Source organism: Rana temporaria, chromosome 2, assembly GCF_905171775.1.
Source record: "Rana temporaria chromosome 2, aRanTem1.1, whole genome shotgun sequence".
Lineage (NCBI taxonomy): Eukaryota > Metazoa > Chordata > Amphibia > Anura > Ranidae > Rana > Rana temporaria.
Genome location: NC_053490.1, coordinates 362,252,753 through 362,267,530, shown reverse-complemented (window position 1 = coordinate 362,267,530; position 14,778 = coordinate 362,252,753). Strand labels below are relative to the sequence as shown.

Here is a 14,778-nt window from a genome sequence, read left to right as displayed (position 1 = left end):
TATATATATATATATATATATATATATATATATATATATATATATATATATATATATATATATATATATTATAGAAACATTTTGATGTTACTGTTTTGCTCCCAGAGTTCTATAGTTTTTTTAAATTATTTTTCTTGTTATTTTTACACCATAGGATCCCTCACTAACTGTGAGCAGTTTATTTATAATATATCCAAAATATTACTGCTGTGCAACTAACGGCATTGAGACATATCACTATCATCATTTATTGACTTTAGGTTAAGCAGCCAAAAGTAAATTTTTTTTTGTTTTGCAGTTTATTTAGTTCTTATCCTAGTTGCCTTTCCATGTTGGATTGACTTTATATGCTAAAGTTAATCCCCTGGACATACTGCCTAGATATTTAATCTTTCCTCTCTTTTTCTTCAGGGTGATTATTTACTAAATTTTAAACGACATTAATGTACATAACTAGGGATAACAATCCTACATCCTCGGGGTGTACATTTCTATCTTTTAGGCGGCACCCCAGCGCACGGAAGTCCCGTGCGCCTCACTCTGCTTTCCTCGGACTCCCACATTAATATGTGGGGACTCGACGAAGGCCTTTTGTCCCCTGAGGAGGGGTTTTACCCCTCATCATGGATAAATTCTAAATCTTCTTTTTTATTGCACTTATATGCGGTTTAATCTCTTCCATTTTCTATTTTTTCCCTAAGACAGATCGTATTGGATCTCTTTCTCCTTTACCTTTCTTTTTGTCCGCGCATGTTGGGCCGGGTGACCACCGCACTAAGGCAACATGTAAGAATGGCTTGTTGGTTCAGTTACCATGGCTCCTTTAAACATTATTTTGCTAAATGTCCAGGGTCTTAATGTGCCACAAAAACGCATGAAAGCCTTCTGGTCATTTCAAGCAAAGAAAGCACACATTGTGTGCCTACAAGAAACACACTTTACACTGACTTCAACCCCCAAATTGTTTTGTAACTCCTACCCACAAGTATTAACAACCTCAGCTAATACCAAACAGCGAGGTACTCTCATAGCATTTCATCGCTCCACTCCATTCACATTGCACTCAGAAATTAAAGACCCAGAAGGCCGTTATCTATTACGGCAGTGTCCATGATATACCCCGTTAGTAACTGTGGTCTCCCACTATGCCCCTAATCTTAAACCTTTACCATTTCTATCTCATCTCTTTTAAGTCATAAGCACACACAAAAAAGGATCAATTATTGTATGCAGGGATTCCAATTAGGTCCTCCTCCCATTTCTGGACAGATCCCCTTATACCCCATCATGATATCAATCCAAATGGTCCCTTTCTCAGCTTCTTTCCAGATAACAATTTGGTTGATTCCTGGAGAGAATCCAACCCATCATAAAGAAATTACACGTATTTCTCTAACCCACATCAAACATTTAGTCGAATAGACCATATATTCCTAACAATAGGTATGGTTCCAGAAATACTGTCATCTACCATGATCCCCATCCCCTGGTCAGACCATGATGCGTTATGTACCACTATTGCTTGTCTTGCCTAAGGCACATGACCCAACCTGGTACCTCCCGGATACACTACTCAAACACCCTTCTCACCACATTCTAATTGAACAAGCATTAAAAGACTAAAATTCAATACTAGCACTGAAATCTCCTCACTCACACTCTGGGAAGCGCACAAGCCAGTCCTAAGGGGAATTTTCCAACAACAAATAGGGATACTTAAGCGAGAGCGTAAAACACTCTCACGAAAATTAGAGACAGAATTTAACGCAGCATTTATGAATTTTCAAAATAACCCTACTTCCTCTGCAAAAACTTGTTAAGAGAAAGCGCGTCTAGAATACGACCTCTTTCTCACTGATTCTGCAGATAAAATAATACGTAAAAAAAACAATCATGCATTCTATGTAAAATTCGAATAAACCTGGTACATTCTTAGCAAAAGCATTAAAATCCATTAATAAAACCTTCAAACCTATCAAACTTAAATTGGCCAAAAATATATATACCAGCAATCCACAAAAAATTGTTCAGAAATTCAGTACTTACTTAAAAACCCAATACACAGGGACAAATACATTTAATCCCTCTGCAGCTGATTCTTTCTTCTCACAAATTAACCTAACCCAGATGACAGAATCTCAAAAAATTATATTAGAAAAATTTATCACTAGCGATGATGTAGCTGCAGCCATCAAATAATTAAAAATAAATAAGAGACCTGGTCCTGAGGCCCCATACACACGATAGAATTTATCCGCGAATAAGGTTCAGCGGACCGTATCCGCGGATAAATCCTCTCTAAGATTTCAGAGGATTTCTATGCGATGGCGTGTACACACCATCGCATTGAAATCCGCGCTGAAATCCTCTGCCGATGACGTGTCGCGCCGTCGCCGCTATTATGACGCGGCGACGGGCGTGACGCTGTCATATAAGGAATTCCACGCATGCGTCTATTCATTACGGCGCGTGCGGGGAATCCCTTTGGACGGATGGATCCGGTAAGTCTGTACAGACGAGCGGATCCATCCGTTGGAATGGATTCCAGCAGATAGATATTCTGTGCATGTCGACAAATATTTATCTGCTGGAAATCCATTCCAGGGGAGATTTATCTGCGGATAAATATCCGTTGGCGTGTACACACCATAGGATCTATCCGCAGAAACCCATTTGATGGGATTTATCTGCGGATAGATTCTATGGTGTGTATGGGGCCTGATGGTTACTCAGCTTTATATTACCGAACATATAGGGACATTCTCTCCCCCATGCTTGCAGAAGCGTTTAATGATCTATTAAAAAACAAATCATTTAGACATGAATCTTTGCTGGCTATCATCTGTATGATTCTGAAGCCACAAACAGATGATGCCCTAAGTGATAATTATCGCCCCATTTCCATGCTAAATATGGATATCAAGTTACTGGCGAAAATTTTAGCAACCTGGCTAAACAAAGTCATTGTACACTCATGCATTGTGACCAAGTAGGCTTCATGCCATCACGCCAAGCAGGCGACAATGTACGCAGAGCAGTCCTCTTAGCAGTCCTCTTTGCGCAAATTGTTTTCTCTCTCTCGATGTTAGAAGGGCCTTTGACTCGGTATCCTGGCCTTACTTGACTTACAACTTACAGAAAGGGGGCTTTGGCCCAAACGTTATGAACTGGATTAAAGCACTATACAATAATCCAAGAGCATATGTAAGGTATGCGGGATACAGGTCTGATCCTTTTGATATTGAGAGAGGAACAAGACAAGGTTGCCCACTCTCCCCTTTACTATTCACCCTCCTCAAAGAACCGCTTGCACAAATAATCAGATCAGAACCCACTATCACAGGAATTGAAATAGGAGGTTATCAACACAAAATCTGTCTATTTGCAGACGATATCCTCTTGTTTCTGTCATCCCCACAAGTATCAGGTCCTAATCTTATCCCAATTCTTAACAATTTTGCTACATTTTCAGGCTTATCTATTAATCCCAAGAAAATTTTAGCACTAAACATATCTCTTTCAAATATTGAGCTGTCGGCAGCAAAAGCGGGTCTCCCCTACACATGGACAGATAGGGCACTCCCATACTTAGGAATACTACTTACAGCATCCTTCCCAGATTTATTCTCTTACAACAACCCTCCGATCTTGAAACACCTATCAAATCTAATGAATTCTTGGGCCCATCTCCCATTTACATGGTTGGGAAGAATTAACGCCATAAAAATGACGATATCACCAAAAATATTATATTTGTTCAGAGTCTTACCAATTTCGATACCAGTACACTGAGAATAATACAGAAAAAAACATCATCATTCATATGGGGCTCTTCCAAACCGTGAATCAAACTTTATCTTCCAAAAGCAAACGATCATTTTTCGGCATGAAAAAAACGTTGTTTTAAAAAAATGTCATTTAAAATTATCATGTGTGGGCTTCACATCATTTTTCGGGTTCTGAAAAACGTAAAAAAAAAATTCGAACATGCTGCATTTTTAACGACGTTTTAAATGATGTCGTTTTTCGGGTTGTAAAAAATGATCGTGTGTGGGCTAAAACGACATTAAAAACCCGCGCATGCTCAGAAGCAAGTTATGAGATTGGAGCGCTCGTTCTGATAAAACTACCGTTCATAATGGAGTAAGCACAGTCATCACGCTGTAGCAGACAGAAAAGCGCGAATCGTCTTTTACTAACACGGAATCAGCTAAAGCAGCCCCAAGGGTGGCGTCATACGCATAGAACTTCCCCTTTTTAGTGCCGTTCTACGTGTTATACGTCACCGCGCTTTGCTAGAGCATTTTTAAAAAACGATGGTGTGTGGGCAACGTCGTTTTAATAATGAAGTTGGAAAAACTTCGTTTTTTCTACATGCCGAAAAACATTGTTTTTTTTCATGCCGAAAAATGATCGTGTGTACGCGGCATTAGTCTGTCCAAATTTTGCATGCTACTATAGGGCGGCACAAATATAGCAAGTCTCACTAAATACCATGCCCACAATGAAATTCCATTATGGGTATTAACTGAAGCTTCCAAATGCGATCCTATTTCAATCTCCAATTTACTCTGGACCCACGCAAAAGAATCCCATTACTAAACACTTCATCACCCTTTGGGATAGATCTAAAATTAAAAGCCAACTACAATCCTTACATAACCCTTTACTTTCATTCTACAAAAATCCTGCATTCTATCCTGCATGGGTCTCTCCTAAATCTTTTGGATTGGATTTCTTGGGATGTCCTATATATGTACATATTTGAAAATTCTTCATCATTTATCTCTTTCCCAACCCTTTGCGAAACTTACGGTTTAACACATTCAGAACTATTTAGATACCTCCAAATAAAAAAAAAATCACACCATTATTAAATACCAGTACTTCAACCCCACTAACTCAACTGACCAGTTCCAAAGCCATCTACAAGAAAGACCCACATACTAGGGGAACAATATCCGCCTTATATTCTCATTTGCTGGTCCATGTTGACACAGACAAGCCACACTATGTCCGGAAATGGGAGGAGGACTTACAACGAAAATGAGATAGTTCAGAATGGAACCAAATATGGTCATCAATAAAATCAGCCTCCCCTAACATATTGGCGGTTGAGGCTAATTACAAAGTGCCTTGTACCAGCAAGGGTAGCGAAATACCTGCTAAATTATTCCACAAAATGCTTTTGAGGATGCACGGAGTTGGAAATACAATTTCATATTTGGTGGTCATGTCCAAAAGCTTAAATATTTTGGATGGAACTTTTTAAAATCGCTTCTAAAGTGTTAGGTAAGACAATTCCTCCAGACCCAGCGATGGCAATACTCAATTTGAAACCAGAAAGTATAACGCATATTCAATTTAAACTGCTATTGCAACTTTTCACAGCAGCTAAACAAACATTAGCAAAGGCTTGGAAATCTCCTGAACTAGTCGTGAATGAAGTAATGGCTAGGATGAACAACGCTATGACCCATGCCAAGATGATAGCTATTGAAATGGACATGATCCATAAGTTTGAAAAAGTGTGGAAGCCCTGGATTAAATATGCCATGCCTTCATCTTTTGACAACAAAATTCTATTGCCTTGGTAGCTGAGACAATGAGATCTATATCATCATTTTCCTAGTTGCAGCGGTGGCTCTGGGCCTGATCTCACAGACTTTTCCTCTCTTCCTTCTTCCCTTTTCTTCTTCTCCCCGTTCTTCCCTTTTTTTATTTTTTTTTCCATTATTTTTTTTTGATGTATTTAAGATCTCCACTATGATTTTGAAGCTCTTGCTTTTATTTTAACAACAATTTCACAGGTTATGTATATCCATAACATGGTTGTTGCTTCTATAGAACATATATTATTCATATATCTTTGAAATTTATCAGTGACAACAACATAATACCTAACCTGATATTGTACAATTATTTTTTCTTTAGCTTACACCAATATGTTATTGAATAAGTGTAACTGAGCTTCTTTCACCTGATAGTACTATATTTACTCTATGTTATTTGTATATTTCTTTTTATACTTCATAATAAAATATTTTGACAAGGAAACTATTGTTGAGCCCACGGCATGAGGAAGGGAATTCCACATTCTGGCCAATCTAATTATAAGACTTGAACAAGCTGAAATACATGCTGGGTGTAATGTACCAGTGATTGTTCATTATATTATGTCAGTTTGTAGAGCATGATATATTATTGCCGTATGTGATTACATTGTTAATTTGTTTTTTTAACCTAAGGCCAGCCCTGGTTGTTTTCTATCTCTTCATGGCTGCTTTTGAAGAACAAAAAATACATGGGCATGGATTCCCAGAGAACTAACTGTAAGGCCTCGTACACACATTCGAGAATCTCGTCAGGAAAAAACAGTCGTTTTTCATGATGAGATTCTTGGCAAGAAACTCTTGCCGCTGGAGTGTACCGACTTTCATTTCAAAAGAACCGCGGTTCTCTTGAAAGGAAAAAAACGCGGTGAAGTCATTGCATATGACGAGCATGCGCTTGTCACATTCTATGCCATCGCCGCCATCTTGCTTCACCCTACCTATACCGTGGAACATGGCCATCTTTTCCATTGGGCACGCTGGGAAGTTGCCCGGGGGCCACACTTGCCTGGGGGGCCCCACCTGCCCAGCGACCCCAGTAAAAAATTGCGGAGAGCGGCGGGTCAGAACTGCACATGCGCAGTTTGCAGAAATTGCTGAGCAGATTTGATCCTCCAGGAGTGCTGCCTGTCTGCCGATGATGACCTCAGCCACACCGCCGGCGCCGCCCGCCAAACTTAAAAAAAAAAGCAGCTGAGGGTTGATGGATGGAGCATCGTGGTGACTCGTGGAGTAGACAGAGCAGACAGCACAGCAGGCTTGAAGCAGAGTGCGGCAGAGTCGGACCCCTGTCGCCAGTGCCGGTTTTCGTGAGCCTGCAACCTGCCCAGCCCCCAGCCAGTACAGTCGGTGTCGTAAGGTGAGTGGCTGACTGCAGCTTGCAAAAGAGATCGGGGGTGGGGGGCAGTGGTCAGCCCCTGATCATTTCCTGTACCATGTCCACCAGCCTCTGACCATCTCCTGTACCATGTCTGCAGTCTCTGACCATCTACTGTATCATGTCTACAGTCCCTGAGGGGGAGTCTGGAGAAGAGTCAAGAATGGGAGCGCTACTGGGATGGGGGTCACAGGAGAAGTCAGACAGCAGACTATAGGATAAAACCAGAGCAGCCAAGCTGGAGCCATCTGACTGAGCATTGCACGGTGCACCTGAGAGGAGGTCAGTGACAGCGCCGCCAGGCCAGTCTAAGGGGCAGGGGGTTGCTGATGTAAGGGGGGAGTTAATACAAAAATGTAAGGGGGCACTGATATAAAGGTTCCCCCCTCCTATATTAGTGACCCCACCTTACCTTAGTGTATTTCCTCTACGGAAGGTAGTCTCTGGTTGCCAGTAAAGATCATGGTTTTTGTCAGTAAAAAATCCTCGTGTGTGATTGTGTAGACAGGGCCCCAGTGCACTGTATTGCCCGGGGGCCTATAATGCTCTTAAGATGCCACTGCCGTGGAAGCTACAGCGCATGCGTCAAAGTCATTTCGAGCATGCGTGGGTTTCCACGGCGACAGGTAAGGCCCCGTACACACGACCAAACATGTATGCTGAAACTGGTCTGCGGACCAGTTTCAGCATACATGTTTGGTCGTGTGTAGGCGCGAGCGGGCCGAATTCCAGCAAACATTTGCCCGCCCGGCCTTTTCCCAGCGGGCAAATATTCCTGGACTTGTTTTAAAACCGTCCGCTGGAATCCTGCCCGCTCGGACATGTACGGTCGTCAGTACAGACCTACCGTACATGTCCAGGCGCCCGCCGTCCCTCGCATGCGTCGAATGACTTCGACGCATGCGTGGAAGCCTTTAAATGGCAGGCCCGCCCACGTCTCCCTGTCATCGCCGCGTCATCGTCGCGGCGACGACGCGGACACGCCCCGCGTATTGTTTACGCGCGGACTTCTGTACGATGGTGTGTACAACCATCGTACAGAAGCCCTCTGGCAGGCATGTACGGTGAAAACGGTCCGACGGACCGCTTTCACTGTACATGTTTGGTCGTGAGTACCCGGCCTCAGTATACACACTCTCGGGTTTATCGTCGGGAAACAGGCCAGCAAGAATCTTGACGAGAAAAAAGAGAGCAGGTTCTCTTTTTTTCTCGTCGAGATTCTGGCCAGATTTCCAGACGAGAAACCCGAATGCCTTGTGCACACGAACGGGAATCTCGGCAAGAAGCAGTTTTCTTGCTGGTTTTTGCAGAGAAACCCGGTCGTGTGTATGAGGCCTCAGTCCGGGGACAGTGACAAATCTATTCAATTTTTGTAATACTTTAATTTCGCCAAAGGTTCCTACGCATCACTGAACAAAATCTACCCTTGTAAAAGGAAACTCTTTTGAACTATGTGTATATCAAACAAAAAGCATACACAAAAAACATATACGCCCACTTATATATCACTGCTGCCATCTTAAACCTTACAATAATATATTGACAAACAACTCAAATAAAAGTAGTGCTATGATAAGAGCATAACAATAAAATAAACAACAAAAAGGAATGAAAGTCAACCACGTGAGTTAAAAGGTGATAAATAGACCAAATCTAACTCTTCAGTCCCAAACCAAAGGGGTAATGAATTCCTCTTCCATCTTGTGACTTCAGTGAAACACCGCTCCCCACAGACTGTAAGGCTGGGTTCACACTAATGCGAATTGGATGTGGATTTGCCTGCATCAAATTTGCATGACAGAAGATTGTGACCAGCTCTCTATAGAGTCGCGGAGTGGCTTGCACAGGAGTCCTGTGCGTCCTTGGATCTGTTTCAGGGCCGAATTCAGGCAAAAAATCAGCCCTGATTTGTCCCTGAAACAGAAAACAGGGACGCATCCGCCTGCAGTTTGAACCCAGCCTAACTCACGAAAGCTTTATGCCGCTCATATTAATGATTGGTATCAATGGTCAGCTATGCACCAGGGTCTATACATTTCCCATGCATGTTAGGAACTAAAGATATCTGGTAGCAGGTTGTCATTTTATTGCAAGCAAATCTGTAAACAGAATTCAGGTGGTAGAAGGGGAATTGCTCATCCACTTCTCTTACACAGGGCTTTTTTTCAGGGGGAACTTGGGGGAACTCAGTTCCACTACCTCTGGCTCAGACCCTTTGGTGCCTGCTCACCACAATCACTTGTAAACACAGAAGTCTGGCTTCTGTGTTTAAAAGCAACAGCTCTGCATTCTGTGTGTAACCCCCTGAACTCTACACTCTGTATGTAATGCAATCCTGGTATTTAATGCCCCTTTAAGACCCTTCTACTGTTTGTGAAATCTGAACGGGGTCGTGGTTGAGTTCCTGCACCTATTTTCTGAGAAAAAAAGCTCTGCTCTTACATATAATAAACCCTAAAACAAAATCTGTCTCTGCTAAGAGATCAGACATTTCTCTGCAGATCCTTCTATATCTTATATTTTCTATCTTCTCCATTTGTAATTTTTTTGGAGGAACAGTTAAAACCGTGAGAACTAGTAAACCAATTTAAACAAATTTTTCTTTAATAGGGCCTTTTTAAAAACTGTGATTTGGGCATAAGGAGCTAAACCCTAGACCAGTGGTTCTCAATGTTTCTAGTGCCGTGACCTCTTGATAAAAATTTTTCCAAGTTATGGGGACCCCTAACAGTAAAATTATTTTCGTAGCGTGGGTTGTCAGCATCCAAGGGAAGACAAGTAATTTGCGCCCCTAACCCACGGACATTTAGCTTTTCCTGAATCTCTTCCACTAGTACAGTAATAAAACCCCTTATGGTACATTTTAGGATGTGCCACTCTTTCTCTTTGTTCTCCTTTCTTTCCCTTTTATCTCTCTCTATGCTAATTTCCGACATTCCCATTCTGATTTTCATACTGTGTGTACGAGGCTTAAGTCCTACAAAGAAATTGTATAGGCCCTTTAGCTATCTGCAAAATCTAGTGCAGCTCTGCAAAGAAACCAATCAGCTTCCATTTTTTTCAAAGCTTCATCGAACAAGATGAAGTTATAAGCTGATTGGCTATCATGCACAGCTGCACCAGATTTTTCAGTTTTAGTACATCAATCCCTTTATGTCTAGAGCAGGGATCTCCAAACTTTCTAAACAAAGGGCCGGTTTACTGTCCTTCAGACTTTAGGGGGGGGATGGGCCGGACTGTGACCATCGGTAGTAGAAAAAGTCCAGACATCAGTGGAAGTAATTGTGCCCCATCATTGGGTCTCATTGGACCCCATTGTGCCCCATTATTGGGTGTCATTGGGCCCCATTATTGGGTGTCATTGGGCCCCATTGTTGATCTCATTTGGGAGGAAATGTGCCCCATTATTGGGTGTCATTGGGCCCAATTGTTGGTCTCATTGGGAGGAATAGTGCCCCATTATTGGGTGTCATTGGGCTCCATTGTTGCTCTTATTGGGATGAATAGTGCCCCATTATTGGGTGTCATTGAGCCACATTGTTGGTCTCATTGGGAGAAATTGTGCCCCATTATTGGATGTCATTGGGCCCCATTGTTGGTCTCATTGGGAGGAATTGTGCCCCTTCATTGGTGTCATTGGGGGGGAATTATGGCCCCAAGGGCCAGGTAAAAGCAAGCAAAGGGCCACATCTGGCCCCCGGGCCATAGTTTGGAGACCACTGGTCTAGAGAAAGCCCAGGTTCACACTGACAGCGGGAATGAAATTGTGTGAGTTCAGCTAAACTTGCAAAATTTCATTACCGCGTCAGTCCCGACATCGGGGGCGATTTCAGGGACCTCTGTGCTGCACAGATGTCTATGGAAATCGCACCCCAAAGTCGCCAAAAGAAGTACAGAAACTACTTTTGTGAATTGGTGCGGAGCCGCAAGTGTGACGTTGCACCGATTCGGACGTTACTATTGCCGCCAAATCGCTAAAATACATTTTTCTTCCACATAGGGAACTAATTTTGGCAATTTTTTCAGATTTTTTTCATTTGGCAAATGGCATGCAAACCACACTCAGTTCACTCAATAATAATCATAGGCTGGGATTCTTAGATCACCAACAAAAATATGGATTGTGATTTATAAAAACCGAAGCGCCGATCAGGTATGATGTACTTTCTGTGTATGCATATCAAGTTTGTTATTAGTTTTGCTGGTGATATTAGTTTTTGCTGTTGCTTAGTACCTTAAAGGGTTTCTAAACCTATGTGTTTTTTTACCTTAATGTCAAGTCTATGGACACCGAGTGTATGACACAGGAGTGTGCCCGCATGGTAACCCCCTCGGGTAAGAGCTTCCCAGATTGGGTTATCTAATGTGGGGAGGAGCCACGAGAGCCGGCGTGGGACCCCAGAACAGGAGGATCGGGCCACTCTGTGCAAAACTAACTGCACAGTGGAGGTAAATATGACATGTTTGTTATTTAAAAAAAAAAAATTGAAGCTTTAGTATCACTTTAAGTGTCATCCACTAGTGTTTGTATGCTGGTGAGTTGTTATATATGTATACTCACCAATAAATTAAAAGCGTATTTTATCTTCTGAAGACAGTCAAAAAAATCTGATTCTGGAATAGCAGATTTTCCTTTTGATACAGAAACAAGAGGGAGAAATACAAGAGATTAGAAGTCATATACACTGTTCTACTTATTTCTGAGAGAGGGTAGCTCTTTTAAACTCTTTGGCCAGATTCACACAGTTATGTTGCAGTACAGACATACCTAACTTTTAAGTAGTGTTGAGCGGAATACGCCATATTCGATTTCGCGATATATCACGAATATATAGACGAATATTCGTGAAATATTCGCTAAAATCGAATATTCGTGATATTTTAAACAAAAAATTTTTTTTGCGAAATTTCGCTAATGCGCATGCGAAATTGATTGCGAAATTCTCGTCCTCGCATGCGCGCGAATAACACGCGAGAAAGAAGATCATTTCCTGGATCTTTGCCAGTCGATTTTCGGATCGCTATTTTGTGCTGCCCAGCGAAGCGAAGATGGTGGGGAGTAACTTTTCATCCAGTGAGGAAAAACTGCTGATTAGTGTAAGTAATTTCACCACTGTTATTTCATTATCTTTAACTGCATTTTAGACTAGTTTAAAAGTTAGGATATAAGATCAGATATTAGTATTTCCCAAACAGTGTGTCTCCAGCTGTTGCAAAACTACAACTCCCAGCATGCCTGGACAGCTGCAGACACCCTGGTTGGTAAATGTGTATTTAGGCATTAGGCAAAGGTGGCGACCAAAATGGCAAGATATAAAATCTGTCATGTTACCCCTGTCAGTGATTAATAAGGCGAGAATGCTTCCAATTGTTAAATACCATACATTTACGTCATATATCCATAAGGGTTTAAACAAAAGTATTATAATATACTTTGTTCTTCATCTTGCAGAGGTTCCTGCAACAGGGATATGATGAAATCCGGAGCCAGCAGGACAAAAAAAAATAGTCCGCTCCCTATTGCGGGAGTTACGGAAAGTCCATGGCCGCACACATGACCACATGGCCATCCTAAAAAAGTGGTCTGACCTAAAGAGGGGCCACATGGCCTGGGTCACACAGATCCGAGATGAATTTCATCCAGGTAAGTTATTGGTGACAGTTATGTAAGGTCATATGTAATTAACCTTAGGGCAGATGTTGTTAACCCAGATGCCATGTTGTGGTAACATATATCACCACCCAAGGTATTCATAGTACTGTTGAAAAAAGACATGGGACAGCAGACAGGAACACTTATTAACTATAATTAAACTAAATAAACAAGACACACCATTATTGGACTAATACTGGCCGAGGCTGCTTTATTATTGGATTTCAGACATATATTTTAAATAAATACTTTAATAACTTAAAAAACAGCCTAGTCACTACGGCTCAGGCTGTACATAAATATATTCCAACTTTAAAATGTATCCAACAACAACTAAACTAAACAGATTTGTCCCCCTTAGTATAATTTAATTTAAAAAAACAAAAAAAACAAAGGTGACCATCCCACATAATTAGCAGCCGCGACAAAAAGAAAAGAAAAAAGGGGGGGGTTGGGGAACACCACAGTCCTGTCTACTGAGGAGACTGAGAGCAAGACTGACGGAACCCTACTTATATACCCCTAACTAACACTGGATTTTTCCAGAACCAACTGGTACCAGGCCCACAGGCCTAAAAAGTGCGGGAAAAGCATGTGTAGGCCGCGTGATCACCTCGTGCTCACAAAAAAAATGGGAAAAACACGTTTTCCAGCTAACTAGGCCACGTGAGGACCAGCTTACACCTAAAGAGCCCTATTAGGTTCCCAAAAGGGGAACTTGAAACCGTCACTACTAATTTTATTAAGTCCTGTCGCTTTCCCATGAAAAAAAAGGGGGAATTGAAACATTCTCCCCCTTTTCTATCATTATTCCATCAAGTTAAACCATGGAATTAAAGTGGTGGTGTGGTGGGTTAAAAGGAAAGGGGTGGTATTTTATAACTCAATTACCACTAAATTCCTGTGCTAGGCGTGGGGTTATCATAGTAATCCCGTGTACTCCATCAGGCCCTTTTTTTAACATGAGATCGTCAGAATAATACAAAGGAAACACAAACAGCTAATTTTACCATGGTGGCAGCCCAGCTCACACTCAGTCCCCTGTAGTGCCAGCAAGACCCTTTAATATAACATTATCCCATTGGTTAACTGTCTATATAAATAAATTTGTATTCATATACAATACAGCATAGTACACAGAATTTGCATACGTTATTAGAAATCATTTTTACATATATGAACATTGTGTTATTATAGGAGCTCCTCTACCATCTGTGCGCCCCAAGCGCACAAGGCGACAGGCCGCAGAGGAGGAGGAGGAGCATTAAGAGGAGGAGCAGGAGGAGGATGCACAGGAGGAGCAGGAGGAGGATGCACAGGAGGAGAGGGATGAGGAGCAGCCAGGGCCCTCCCAGTGTTTACCACCCCCAGCTCCTGTTGAGGAGCAAGAGGAGGAGCTGCAACCCCCCCCCAAACTCCTGGTGAATCGGGTGATGGAGAAGAGGAGCAGGAGGATAAGACGGTTCCTGTGAGCCCCATCCAGGAGGGTAAATATGTGCACAAAGATTAATAACATTTCAACAATAAGATGTAGATATAAAAATGGACAGCATTTAAAGCACACCCGTCAGATTTCAGAACAATAATATGGTATTTATGATAGAAGTATATGTGCTAGACACATAACAATTGTATAGACATGATAAGGATTGTTTAATAAGCAACATAAATATTTTATTTATTTGGTAACGGTCTTTGAAATCCTAATTTTTTTTTCTTATATCCTAACAGTTTTCAAAAAGATAGAAGAAAACCACATTCTCATCCAGAGGACCAATGATAAAATCCTCTCAAATCGTCGGAAAATGCGGATATTAGACCTCCAAAACCAACAGCTGGAGCAACAGCAGAGGAAGAATTTGGACGCGGTGGCTGAGCTTCACAAGCTCATGCAAAATTACATGTACATTTTTTTTTTCTTTTAATAAAAAATTGTATTCTTTTAAAATGTTTCCTTTCTTATTGAGATTGTTAGGTTTTTCAACACATCTAACTTCACATCTAACACATCAACATCAACATCAACATCAACACATCTAACTTCATAATAACCAAAAACATTTTATACTATTATTTTATTTAACACAAACCTAAGACAAACTAAAATACATGGACACAGACACTACTAACACAAA

At 41.5% G+C, this 14,778-nt stretch overlaps 1 protein-coding gene across 3 annotated transcripts in view; it reads right to left on the bottom strand.

Annotated features, from left to right (window-relative positions):
* EPS8L3 (EPS8 like 3) overlaps positions 1-14,778 on the bottom strand; it is a 195,628-nt gene that overhangs the window by 85,081 nt on the left and 95,769 nt on the right. For all 3 annotated transcript variants that reach the window (XM_040337634.1, XM_040337633.1, XM_040337632.1), the window contains exon 11: positions 11,552-11,622. In XM_040337634.1, coding sequence (XP_040193568.1) covers positions 11,552-11,622 — 71 coding nt within the window. The remainder of the gene's footprint in view (positions 1-11,551; positions 11,623-14,778) is intronic.